The 12805-nt window shown below is 38.9% G+C and overlaps 1 protein-coding gene across 8 annotated transcripts in view; it reads right to left on the reverse strand.

Annotated features, from left to right (window-relative positions):
• The window catches only part of GRM7 (glutamate metabotropic receptor 7), an 871847-nt gene that overhangs the window by 182034 nt on the left and 677008 nt on the right, over positions 1-12805 (reverse strand). For all 8 annotated transcript variants that reach the window (XR_011483650.1, XR_011483651.1, XM_070455619.1 and 5 more), the window contains exon 8: positions 4979-5914. Coding sequence is in view for 6 of the 8 variants with exons in the window: in XM_070455619.1 (XP_070311720.1) it covers positions 4979-5914 (936 nt within the window). In the remaining 2 variants the exon portion in view is untranslated. The remainder of the gene's footprint in view (positions 1-4978; positions 5915-12805) is intronic.

The following is a 12805-nucleotide window of genomic DNA, read 5'->3' on the forward strand; positions in this document are numbered from 1 at the left end:
TCTCCATCGTTTTAAGGACAAGGTTCAAACACAGCCCTTCACAGTTTGCATTTGTTAATCTTCCACTTCATCATTATCTCTGTTTCAGAGTTTAGGCCCCCAAAACCGGAGAAGAAGGTGGGGGTTGCATCACAGGGAACAAGGGTTAGACGCTCAGTCATTCATGTCTGACTCTTTGCGACCCCATGGACTGTAGCCCACCAGGCTCCTCTGTCCATGGGATTCTCCAGGCAAGACTACTGGAGTGGGTTGCTATTCCCTTCTTCAGGGGATTTTCCAGACTCAGGGATTGAACTCAGGTCTCCTATATTGCAGGCAGATTCTTTACCATCTGAGCCACATGGGGAAGTCCCACATCACAGGGAAGGCCATGCCTAACTCAAAATATGCATAAGGGAGCATTTCATCCTAAGAAAGAACACTGGGCATTTCAGTTTACACGCTATAGTATTTAAAATTCACTTGGCCCACCCAAAAGATGTGATTCTTGCCAAAAGTTTGATGTGAGAAGGAAACATGGGGTTCACATTGTGTCAAATTTTGCCCATATGATGAGGTTTTAATTAATTTTTATTATTATACCCTCTCAGGTTTGCAAAGTCAAAATATCCTATGTGCAGTCTTATTTCCTCACTCCACAGACCATATGTTGAAATCAGCTTCCTTTTATTTATTCACATTGGATATAATTTCTTACTGGATTGTCTTAGCATTTCCTCTGCTTGTTACCTTCCGGTTCTTTATTCCACTTTTCCCGACACTTAATTGGAGGTCCCTTTCTCTGTGTGCCCATCTTGTACTTTTTGTTTGACAACAATAGTTTATTTTAAACTAGGTGATGTCTTTTGAAGGCCTGTGTGGACCACTAGCTTCCTGTTCCCATCCTGGAAAGATGGTGTCATCTTTACATCTGCATCAGAGACCTTCACAGAACACTAGGGGCATGCTAGGTATTTCACAATAGTTCTTTCAATTGCTGAAAAACCAGGAGAAATTTTTAATCAATTCAAATAGCACTGAAGCATAAAGTGATATATTACTTTCCAAGAGAACTAGGTCTTTTCCTTCCTGCATGGCACTGGGCAATTTTCAAAAAAGAGATGTATGATCAGAGACAAAAGGAAGACTAATTAAAGCACATCCCATTTTCCTGACTATTCTTTGCCTTTAATCAGATTAATCTTAATGAAAACTGTTCAATGTCTTTAGCACAGTGACAACAAACAGCTCAATGGGAAGAGGTATCAGCAGTCATTTGTTGGAACCCATCACTAAGTCAGAAATAGCACATGGATGTCAAGTTCCTTGCAGTTCTGACACACTGGTAGTGGTTGCCTAAACCCTCTAACAATAAGGATTTTAAGACCACTCCAGGGTTTCAGGGGAAGCGTGCCATGACTGATTAGTGATGTCTGCCTTGGGCATGGATTAGGGGATGATTACCTCCCTGCCTAGTATTTCTGATCCTGGGTTGGTCTTGCTTTGCGTTCAGATTCTGGGGTGCTATCTGCTACCAGTGAAAGATCAGAAGGTCTGGTGTGCAGTTCCAATCCTTCAGGAAATACTCCTGGGGAACACATCTCCCTGCCTGCTTGTTATCTCTGGTTCAGGGCCAGTGCCTTGGGCCGAGCTTTTAAGGGCTCCAGTCCAAACTATGAAGTTGATGCATTATTCAGACCTTTCGACTCCATACTTTGTCTCTGACCATGGATAGTATCTTTCTGACCTTTTGGTTCTTTGATGGATCCCCCATTTGTTTGGCATAAGAATTAATTTATTCCCAAAGCTGCTTAAATTAGAAATCTTAGAGAGTGTCTTTTGTGGATTAGAACAAAAATACTTAGGCAGGCCCTCTGATCCTTTTCCTTTTATACCAAGGTCTACTTGGCCTTTGTAGGGCAAATGGGTACAAAACTGTCTCCTTGGCCATGTGTAAGAAATGAAATATTGGCTTACCTAGAAAGTTCTTCAGACAACCGGCTAAAAACCCCAGATAAACATAGCATCTATAGGGTTTCCCAGATTTGGGCAGGGTGACCTGTATCCTCCCTTCCTGGGTGCACACACAAGTCTTCGGAAAGATATAGCCACAAGCAAAGCCAGTTTTCCATAAAAACAACCCAGCCTCTCACAGACTGTGCCACTGTGCAACAACAGGTTATCAGAGAGCTTCTCTAAAGAAGCTAGCTCTTGCTGTGCTATTGTTCTACCATTTACAGTGTTTCCTTGAATCATTTCAGTCACATAAATTTAAACCTTAGATAAGGAAATGTTATTTTATGGCTAGAGTTTCCCTCTTCCATCCCTGGCCACATCACAAGATCCTCATTCTAGAAGTCACAAGGTTAGCAAGGATAAGAGAAGATAATGGTCACATTCTGTGCCCTCCTTAACACAAGCAAAAATAAACTTCATGAGGGTTGATGTTTTGCAAGACAATACTTCTATTACTGTGCAAATGTACCTACTTGTACTTTATGCTGTGCTAATGAACTCAACTGATGAGAAGTTTCACAGAGATACCCTTATATAATCAAAACAAATCCAATTTCCTGAAAGAGTAAATAGTTATTACTGAGCTCATTGCTTAATCTTTCTTTTTTTGTGTCTTATAACAATGGAATTCTTCCATTTGAAATACTTCAATTCTTAAATCTAAACAAAAATGGAAGGACTGTGATTTCATATGTTTTAGGTTGGCAATAATGCCTTCAGTGTGATAGCTTTTTGCATTTTGCAATTTGCTGCCTTCCACAATTCAAATTTCATGGTTTCATTTTCAGAAAAAAAGATATTTTTAATTGATCACTCATGCTTCTCTAGCCATATGCCTACCACAAAGGCATGCACATTTTCATACAAAATTCACTGTTTCCATTTGGCAACTGAGTACCTTTAACTGTGTGAATCAACAGTGTAAAACATCACATAATCCATTGAGAATACACTAATAGAAATATATGCCTTCTAAACCCTGGTATACAAAACACACTGCTTAAAGACAGCTTAATTATTCCCATAATCCTGTTCTCCCAACGCAATGTCTTCTAGAACACTAAGAATCAGTGAATTCAAATCCTGAACACTTCTATACTTCTCACGTTTTTAAATGGGTAAATTATACCCCTGGATCTTAACTGACAAGATTCAGAGTAATGACCAGAAATAATAAATGAAATGGTAGAGACCTATATTGCCAAATATTCATTAAAACAAAGCTCATCTATAGAACAACTACAATGCTTCCTGCCTTTCATATTTCTCAAGCATAAATTTCCAAGAAAAAGATTTCATGTTTTTAACCTGCCGCATGGGTAATAGTTATCACATCCATAGACTTTGATGCTGCACATCAGTCCCCGTAAACATGTCCATGGTTATCAACTTACTGGCATACACTGCATTTCACTACTCTAACTGGTATGTCACTATTCCTCTGGCCCATGGATAGATAAAGCAATGAAATGATATTCAAGTTGGTTTCACAGTACGCATGCGTTATGAATTTGAAACACATTTCTGACACGTACTATGCTCCTTGTGCATATATTTTAGAAGGACTTACTCTAAGAACTTCCTTTTATGACTCAAACCATAATCTGGAACCATTCATAGTCCTTGGTTTTAGAATTCTATGTGGTTTCATTTTCATTTTAAAGACAGCCCAAACTTCTAGCTGCTGAATCAAACCATTTAGGGAAAAGACATATTTCAGTTAGAAAACCAGCCAAAGTCCACTAATCCCTTCTGTGATTTTTACAGAGAACAGAAGTAACAATGTAAACAGTCAAGATTCAACTAATTTGAGAAGCAAGGATATGTAAAATTGTAGACATTTCAACTTCAATCCTTGTTTTCCCCATTTAGGGTCCTAAGTCCTTGACTGTTTAACTGGCTTCTCCAAAGTAGCATGGAACCAGGCTCCACATCTGATGTGCTGACGTCTCATCAGGCTACACTAGTACTCTCTCTCTCGAGCATGCCCTGAGGGCTTAGCCCCAGTTCTGGTTTCAGCTGTACCAACAAGTCAGAGACATCTCCAGTGAGTAAAGGACAAGACAGCTCATAAAGATCAACCTGTGAGGACTGCCCAATTTGCATGTTCCCACAACCATACCTGGGTAGGCACAGAACTCAAATGTACATAAATCACATTTAGAATCAACACTGTATCACTGCATGATTTGCCCACATTCAAACCTCCAGATCAACACACACTGATTGCATTAAGATTCAACTTATTACAACTGCTAAGCTCACCGACTCATATAAAACATGTAACTATATGATGGGAGCATGTACACTGAACATGCCTTGGACCAACATAATAAATCCCAATCATTTTGAAAACTTTGAATTTTCATGGCTGAATATAGCTAATCCAGCTACATTAATTCCATCATTTGAGACAATTAATGTACATCCAGCTGTTGGGAGCCTAGAGTAGAATTACAATCAAAGTTCTCCTATATCCACCAATTTAGAAATCCATGTAGATATAGATGTTGTATAGCTCACATACGCGACCCAATTCACAGTGAGTGCCTACACAGCTGCTAGGAAGAAAGAGAGCAGGCAACGATCACCCTCATCCTTGGGAATAATGGACTATGTCCCTCCTCTCTTATCCCGAGGAAATAGGTATGAAAGAAGAGGGAGTAGGTAATGAATGAATATGAAGGCTTAGTTGAGACAGATTATTTTATGCTGGATAATCTCTTGCTACACTGAATCACTCTAATAAGTTAACTTGAAAAGGCTTACCTTTGGTTGGTTTCCAGTGGAATGAATGTAGCACAGCTCAATGCAGGTTTTAGACTTCTGCAGCATCCATCTGCACTAATTCAGGATTTGTCTAGGCTTGGGAATATCATTCTACATTCTAAAACCTCTCGCTCTATACATTCAATCTGGTTTCAATATTTACAAAAAGAAACATGTTTTTGAAATGTGCGGTGTGGTGTGCGTTTTCACTTACCTTTTCTGCTGATTGAGCAGTGCCAAAAAAAATTGGAATGAAGGCAAGCCAAACTATACATGTCGTGTACATGGTGAATCCGATGGGCTTGGCTTCATTAAAGTTCTCTGGGACACCCCGAGTCTTGATGGCATACACAGTGCATGTGACCATAAGAAGGATGCTATATCCCAAGGAGCAGATGATCTGTAGGTCCGTAATGTCACACTTGAGAACCCCCCGGGCCTGTTCGGGGTTCATCGTCTTATGTTCATCATAGTCTATGATGATGTTAGGTGGGTCAACACCAAACCAAATGAAAACGCCAAGAAGCTGAACTGATATTAAACTGGAAGTGATCGCCAGCTGTGATGTTGGGCTTATGAGTCTGGGGGCTGTCACTGATTTCTTGCCCTGTTCAAATATGCGGTAAATCCGATTGGTTTTGGTCAAGAGGGCTGCGTAACTGATGCACATACCCAAGCCCAAGAAAACTCTCCGGAAAGAACACACTGCCACGTCGGGTTTGGCTATCATCAGGAAGGTGATGATATAGCAGAGAAAGATGCCCGTCAACAGAACGTAGCTCAGTTCCCGCCCAGACGCCCGAACGATGGGAGTGTCGTTGTAGCGGATGAAAGTGGCCATGACGAATATGGTGGCGATGATCCCCAACATGGCAAGAAAGACGGGGATGACAGCCCAAGGCGAGTGCCACTCCAGTTTGATGATGGGGATATCCTGGCAGCCAGTTCGGTTTTCATTGGGTCGCTGGTCGTAGGGGCAATGCTGGCATGTCATCTCATCAAACTGGTACTGGTAGCCGTCACAGGGCTCACAGGTCCAGCAGCAAGGGGTCCCCTTCTGTGTCTTCTTTCTTTGCCCAGGCTTGCAGGGCATGGTACACACAGAGGCAGGGATCTCCCGGACTCCTTTACCCCACTGCATGTCCTCTATCTGCAGCAGGAAATAAGGAGGTGAAGCAGGCAGGTTAGTTAAGAGGAAAACACAAACAGTAATTACAGCAACATGTGAGACTTGACGAGGTAAGCTAACCAACCCCAGCTGGTAGAAGCTACAACCAAGATTCAACCCACACCATTCACTGTAGCATCCTCATTCCTCACTACTGTAGGGTGTGCCAAACATGCCTGATTATAAGAATCCCGGTGGTAGCTTTCAGTAGTACTAATTTTCCGTTCCCACCTAGAGCCCCAAAATAAGAATATCCTGAAAAGGAGCCTTTGGAGCTTTATTTTCAACAAACACTCAGAAGATTCTTCAAATTAAAGTCAGTGATTACTGACACGCTCTCTACTGCCGTCTTCTGGAGAATAAGTGCAAATGTCCCAAGTTAAGTTAAAAATCTTTAATATGAAATGCTACATTCATTTCCCTTATTAGACACTTTTTAAAAAAGTGTTTTTTAAGTTATTTTGGATGATAAGTCAGAGCTGGCCACTTTTTCTAAAATTCTGTAAGCATCAGTGCCATTTCATTGAGAAGTTTCAAACTGAATGAACCTATTCTATTTCTCACAGAGGAGTGATAAGGTTCATTATCGAAAGTTTTAATTGTAGCTCTGGAAGCATTTGATAAGAAAATAATACAGTATGGAAACCTCTCAAGATTAGCCATGTACCCACTTGAAGATGAAATTTAAACTAAAACACTATATCCTAGAGGAGGATGAAAGTATGCTTATTAATTAGAATACTGACTTTCTAGAGGGGAATTCATAATTAACAGTCTTCTGAGAAGTAACGGCATTAGATACAAATAAGAGCTTTATTGCTGGGATGAAATTTCATCTTTTCCAGCACAGCATCTATTATTTTTATTTTCCTGATATCAGTCCTCTGAATTTCACCCCCCACCATGTGCTTCCTGTGAGATATTGGGAGTCCTTTGACAATTACTTGGAGGGGTTTTTACAACCCAGTATGCTGAGCCCCACTCTCGGATTTTTTTCTGATTTACTGGGACTAGGAGGGGACCCGAGAGTATATATTTCTAACAAAATCTCAGATGTATAGCTAGAGATTCTCTAGCCATCACACCTTGTAAACACTGACGTATTTCAACCTCCCAGTCACAGAGACTGAATCAGGAATGGGGTCATTATGGCATGACACGGAATTTAACTTTATGACTTTTATAGAGATTACATAGGATAAAAAGCTTTGTTTTTGCTGGACTTGCAATTTCCAGGCTATAAAGATGTGGTGTGCATGGCTATATGAAGAAAGGCATTTGCCAGAGAAGAAGCCAATATAAAGGAAAGCAGAGCAAAGAGTTAATGAGAAAGATAACCCATGAGCCTGCTTAAGCTCCTGGATATAGCTGTGCCTGAAGCAGGTTTTCCCTACATTGTGTCATTATGTGAGCCAGGAAATTATGCTATGCTGAAATACTTTGAATTGCATTTCTATTACTTATCACCAAAGGTCCTGACTCTGGGAGTTGGTGATGGACAGGGAAGTCTGGTGTGCTGCAGTTCACAGGGTCACAAAGAGCTGGATGTGACTGAACTGAACTGAAGGGTCCTGAAGAATATACCAACTAAATAAAGAACTTCAGTATCTGTAATCTGCAAAGTGATTCACTTAAAAGAGAAAAATGCAGAATAAATTCCAATGAAAAAATTTGGCTGATAATCCCCATATCTAGTTAATTAAATTCTTATGATATTTGAGCTAAAATATAGACTAGAAAGATAATGGAAAGTCTGAGACTTTTAAAAAAAAAATGCCTACTTCTAAGAGATGGGGGGGGGGTACTAATTTATTGCACAGTGAAATTCCATTGCTGTGTTAAAACAGGATGCAGTGTATTGCAGGGTGTGATACGTCCATCAAAACTTGAATGAGAACTACATTTAACATCCAAATCAAACGTAGTTAACTCTGGAAGAAAGAATGGTTCAAAGATTAAACTTTATAAAACATAACCTTCTAGTGGTTGAATTTAAACTTTAATCAGAGACCTAAGAATCTTCGGATGACTCCTATGAACTCATTTGCATGAGCACAAAGCCCAAGTCAGCACTAATAAATCTAACTAAATTTAAAACATAATCATTTCTTTCTCAGCATCATCATTTTTGAGCCAGTAAGTCACTGGCAGCTATCCCAAAGTCATAAAATTAAGGAAATAATTTGTGATAAAAGAGAAAAAGACATGCATTAACTTTACAAATGTCCAATTTCAAGAAGTGGGAGCCTAAAAAAATTGCTATTATTAATACAAATGTTTCCAAATGTCAAAGTAAAAGGCCCTACTCATGATCAGCAAGAAAGATTAACAACAAAAAAAACAACCTTACAAATAAATTTCATTAGCTAAGCTTGAGATTGCCTGATTCCAACATGAGTGGAAACTGAAATGTCATATGATTAAACTTGATCTATGGAACAGATGTAGGGCTCAAATATAAAAACAAATTATCATTATATGTAATATTTTAAAGCCAATTTCAAATGTTGCCAGCTTGCAACCCCCTCCTCCTCCTTTCAAACAAAATGGTCAGCAAAGTTGAACAGATTTTATTCCCTCAGACTTAACCAAATATATACAAAAGCTATAACCACAAACATTACATTGACTGATTACTTAATTTGTTTTCAATTTTCATTTAAAGTAGATCTCCACTCAATTTAATTGTATATACTAAAGCAATAAAGTTGCCTCTTGCTCCAAATGAACAAAAGTCTAATTTACTTGCTTTGACAACAAGAATCATTATTGAAAATATAATCTATGTTCCATAAATGGACCGACTAACCTTTAACAGCTCCAGTTAGTGAGAATTTTGTTAAAGTGATACACATAATTTGTCTATATCTCTACCTATCCACACAAATTCAGATCCTTGTTTAATAAGAAGAAACAGTTAGCTGCAAATGCCCATGGGCACCTATTTAAAATTTAGGGCTATGGATTTGTCGTTGTTAAGTTACTCAGTCATGTCCAACTCTTTGCAACCCCATGGACTACAGCACACCAGGCTTCCCTGTCCTTCACTATTTCCTGGAGTTTGTTCAAATTGATCTCCATTGAGCTGGTGATGCCATCCAACCATCTCATCCTCTGTCAAATACTCAACTATAATGTCAATTGACTTTGTCAAAAGGCTAGAAAGAATGCAAATTTGAAGTTTGTTCTGAACTCTGCAACAAAACTGTGTTTCAGTTAGCCAGAAAGCAAAATAAAATTGCAGAAAGATGTGAAAAAAAAAAAAAGAAAGAAAATAGAAATCTCAAAGAGTGTCAGGTGACCAAAAAAGGAGGGATTCCAAGCCCTGTGCCCACAGATGAACTCAACAGGAGGAAGACTTCTCTTCCCTGGCAAGGATTCAGCCAATGAAAAGCCACGGACCCTTTGCCCTCCAACTTCCTTTTCCCCGCTATAAAAATATTCTCCTTCCCTTGCTGTGAGGGGTCTTGCATGTGGCTTGCCATGGTTTCAGATTCCAAATTATAATTCCCTTGTTCAAATAAACCCATCTTTGCTGGAACAATGTATGTCAGTTTATTTCAGGTTGACAAAGACTAGGAAAAAGGTTAGGATGGTCACCATCATCTTCTATAGAAGACACAGTTCTAAATTCCCTGATAAGGATGCATCTTCTTCCTGGGCACCCAAAGTTTATGGTTAGTGGAGACTGGATCAGCTCAGTAGCTGGCTCATGGAGAAGGGATGTTGAGATCTCAGCTCTTGGCAAGAGAATAGAACTGTAGAGCTAGTCCCACTAATTAACACCATGCGTGGCACATAGATTCTTATAAGTAAGCAAATCAAAAGCTTAATAAAGAGAAAATTAGGCAATTCTGGCCAATGAAAGCAAAAATGAGTCTTTTGTGGTGTTCAAGCGAAGTGTTCTTCACTCTATCAAGAAGAGACACGAAGAACTGACATACTGTCATCAGTCTTTGATGTGTGCTTTTGTGATATACGGAGCTGAAGCAGCCGTTTTGCCACCACAAAGAAACAAATGGAAAGAACAAAGCTAACATGCTGAAGATAGTAAAAGAAAACCAAAATGGAATTTGTATCTTTGATGGAGTTGAAATAACTTTCTAGCGTCAATATGGAGCCACTCCTCTACGGGGTATCATGTTAGTAAGCCAACACTTATATAGCTTTCACATTCCTATAAACAAGCTTCATTCAGTCAGAAATACAGTATGTCCACTTAGCCATTAGCCAATCTTCAAAGGCTAAGTGAATTCAAGAGATTCTCACTCCAAAGAGACTATGTGGGCTGATCAGATAATTTTTATATGTCTTTTCCTTGTTCTTTATTTTTTATCCCGTACGAGCTTTCTGCTTTCCACCCCATTTTTCAGTTCTCTGAAAGAAGACTGTCCACAAAGTGTTAAGTAAAGTGTGCTTGTACCACCTAAATTATCTTCAATCGTTTTTTTAACAGTGGCATCATGATGTCAACCAAATGAAACCAATACTGGTACCACCCAACCCTGAAACATGAAATGATAAACTTCCCTTGGTTAACCAATACCTCATGGGTACCCCACTCCTTGCAGTCAAACATTCTAATGAATACACTTTCTTATTTCTGCATCTGGTATGTGAAGGCTTGAGACTAGTTAGCCAATAATTTAAGCTCTTGCATGAGTACTAGAGAGTTCCAGAGGAAAAGCAAACTTGTGAATTACACGTAATCAGAAACACTTGGCTTTGTCTCCTGAAAACACTCAGAAAAGAGGGTGGGGAAGACCTGGACTCAGAAAATCAGCTGTGACCACACTGCTTCTGGTTCACACAGAGACAATGAAAAAGCACCTGTCAACTGAAGTTTTTTAGCACGTGTGCTGGCAAAGAAAAAAGGGTCTGGCTCTATACTCCACAGGGGGTGCAGAAACCTTATAATCACTGGAATTTTAAAATAAAACCCAATGAGTTTCTGTCTTACTGCCAAACGCAGAAATCAAACTGAGCGGATTTTTATAAACACTGTTCAGCGCATCCATTTTTATCTAGAAGAGATCTGTTCTTTTCCCGGCACAGACTTTTTCTCTTTGAAAGAAAACTGTGTCACTCCAGAGATATTTTCTTAGGTGAAATTCTATTTGCATCTTTCCAGCACATACTCTGTAGAGCAGGCTAGCTGGTGCTTTTATTGCACAATTCCCTGCAATATTATTTTTGCTTATTAATACCGTAACAGAATGAGCTAATGTAAAAAGAGCTTTCTATTAAAACACCATTTGTTCATTAAAATATACTTGTCCTGGCTAATTTATGGAAAAGTCTTTTCAGGAAAAATGCACAGGAATGTGGAACATGCAGCACTAGAAAAGAACCAGCTTTAGTTTCCAGTGTGGAGTGGGTCAGGGGGAATGGCTTCACAAGGAGTTTTGTAGCACATCTGTCTTTTTTTTTTTTTTTTTTGAGACTCAGTCCTGATTGTTAAACCTTAGGCAGAACGACTGGACTATAAAACAGAATTTCAGGACTGCTATAAACACACTTAATTCAGATACTACATATTCAAAATGTGTAATTACTTGTACAATTCATCATTTTTAATGTACTCAAGGAAGAAAGTACCATACACTTGCTTCATAAAACTGTACATAAAAGATTAATACATAAAAGAGTATGTAAAAGATTGGCTTTTAACTATGGTAGACACTGGGCAACCACAGAGGGACTCAGAGCTTCATCTCACTATCAAGTCCCTTGAGCTCTAAGATGTAGAAAGTTCTGTATTGCTACTGAGACATTTTTTTCTGATCAAACCGCTGTTCCCAAGCTTGCTTGTAAATTTGAATCACTTGGGGGTCTTCTTGGGGCAGCATTGTGTTTAAAAGCTCCTCTGACAATATGTAGACAAGTTTGAGAACAGATGAACTATACTCTCTGAAGGGCTGGGATCTGGAAGAAAATATTTGTGTTGTTTAGAGAACCTAGTGACCGCAGGCTTCTATTCTTGACCTTACGATGCACTAGCTCTTTTAATGCACTTTTAATGAAAGTCTGAGAAGGTCACCTAAAATGTACAGTTATGCCCTTTTTATGATTTAATGGGAAAGTATGGTGCTGTAGTGGAATTACAAATTTCCACAGTTCAGAAAGGTCTCCAGACTTATGTTTCATAATGTTATTGGCTGAATAACAGAAAATGCCTACAAAGGCCCAGCACATAAACAAATGATGTGGGTGGGAGTAAGAAATAATTCTTGCTCCAAAAAACAAAGTCTAAAGGAGCACAAATCAAATTATATGTCCATATAAATATATATTAAATTATACATCAAGAACAGATTTCACAACAATTCTGCCTAAATGATCTGCATTTACTGTTTCAATGCTTGCATTTTCCTTAAACACAATGGAAAATGGGGTAGTTCTTCTTACATTTGCATAATTAAAAGCTCCCAGACTGACTAAACAGTTTACCCCTACAATAACTGTAGATTTCTATCAAACCTTTCTATCCCTCTAATTACAAAGCGTTGACTTTACTTGGCTTCAGAACTTCCTTTTATTTATCTTTTCCCCAGAAGAATCAGCTTTCTGTGGAACCTCCAACTTTTCACAATGTTGACACTCATCAAAATACCACATACTCAGATGGCCACACTGAGCTAATACTAGTCAGCTAACTCTTTCAGAAATAATAGTGCTAGGAGAGGAGCCATCTCCTTATAATTTACATGCTAACCACAAATCACTTCTTATTTAGTCCCTCTCCGGGGACACAGTTCCCTAAATGATGCTTACCAATAAACATGAGGTATTTAATCTTGCTTTATTTATTAAAAACAACTGAAAGTAGGTTTTTTTTTTTTAAGCACAGACTTAAGGATAATGTATAGCATA

Source organism: Odocoileus virginianus, chromosome 26 (assembly GCF_023699985.2).
Source record: "Odocoileus virginianus isolate 20LAN1187 ecotype Illinois chromosome 26, Ovbor_1.2, whole genome shotgun sequence".
In the NCBI taxonomy this organism is placed as follows: Eukaryota; Metazoa; Chordata; class Mammalia; order Artiodactyla; family Cervidae; genus Odocoileus; species Odocoileus virginianus.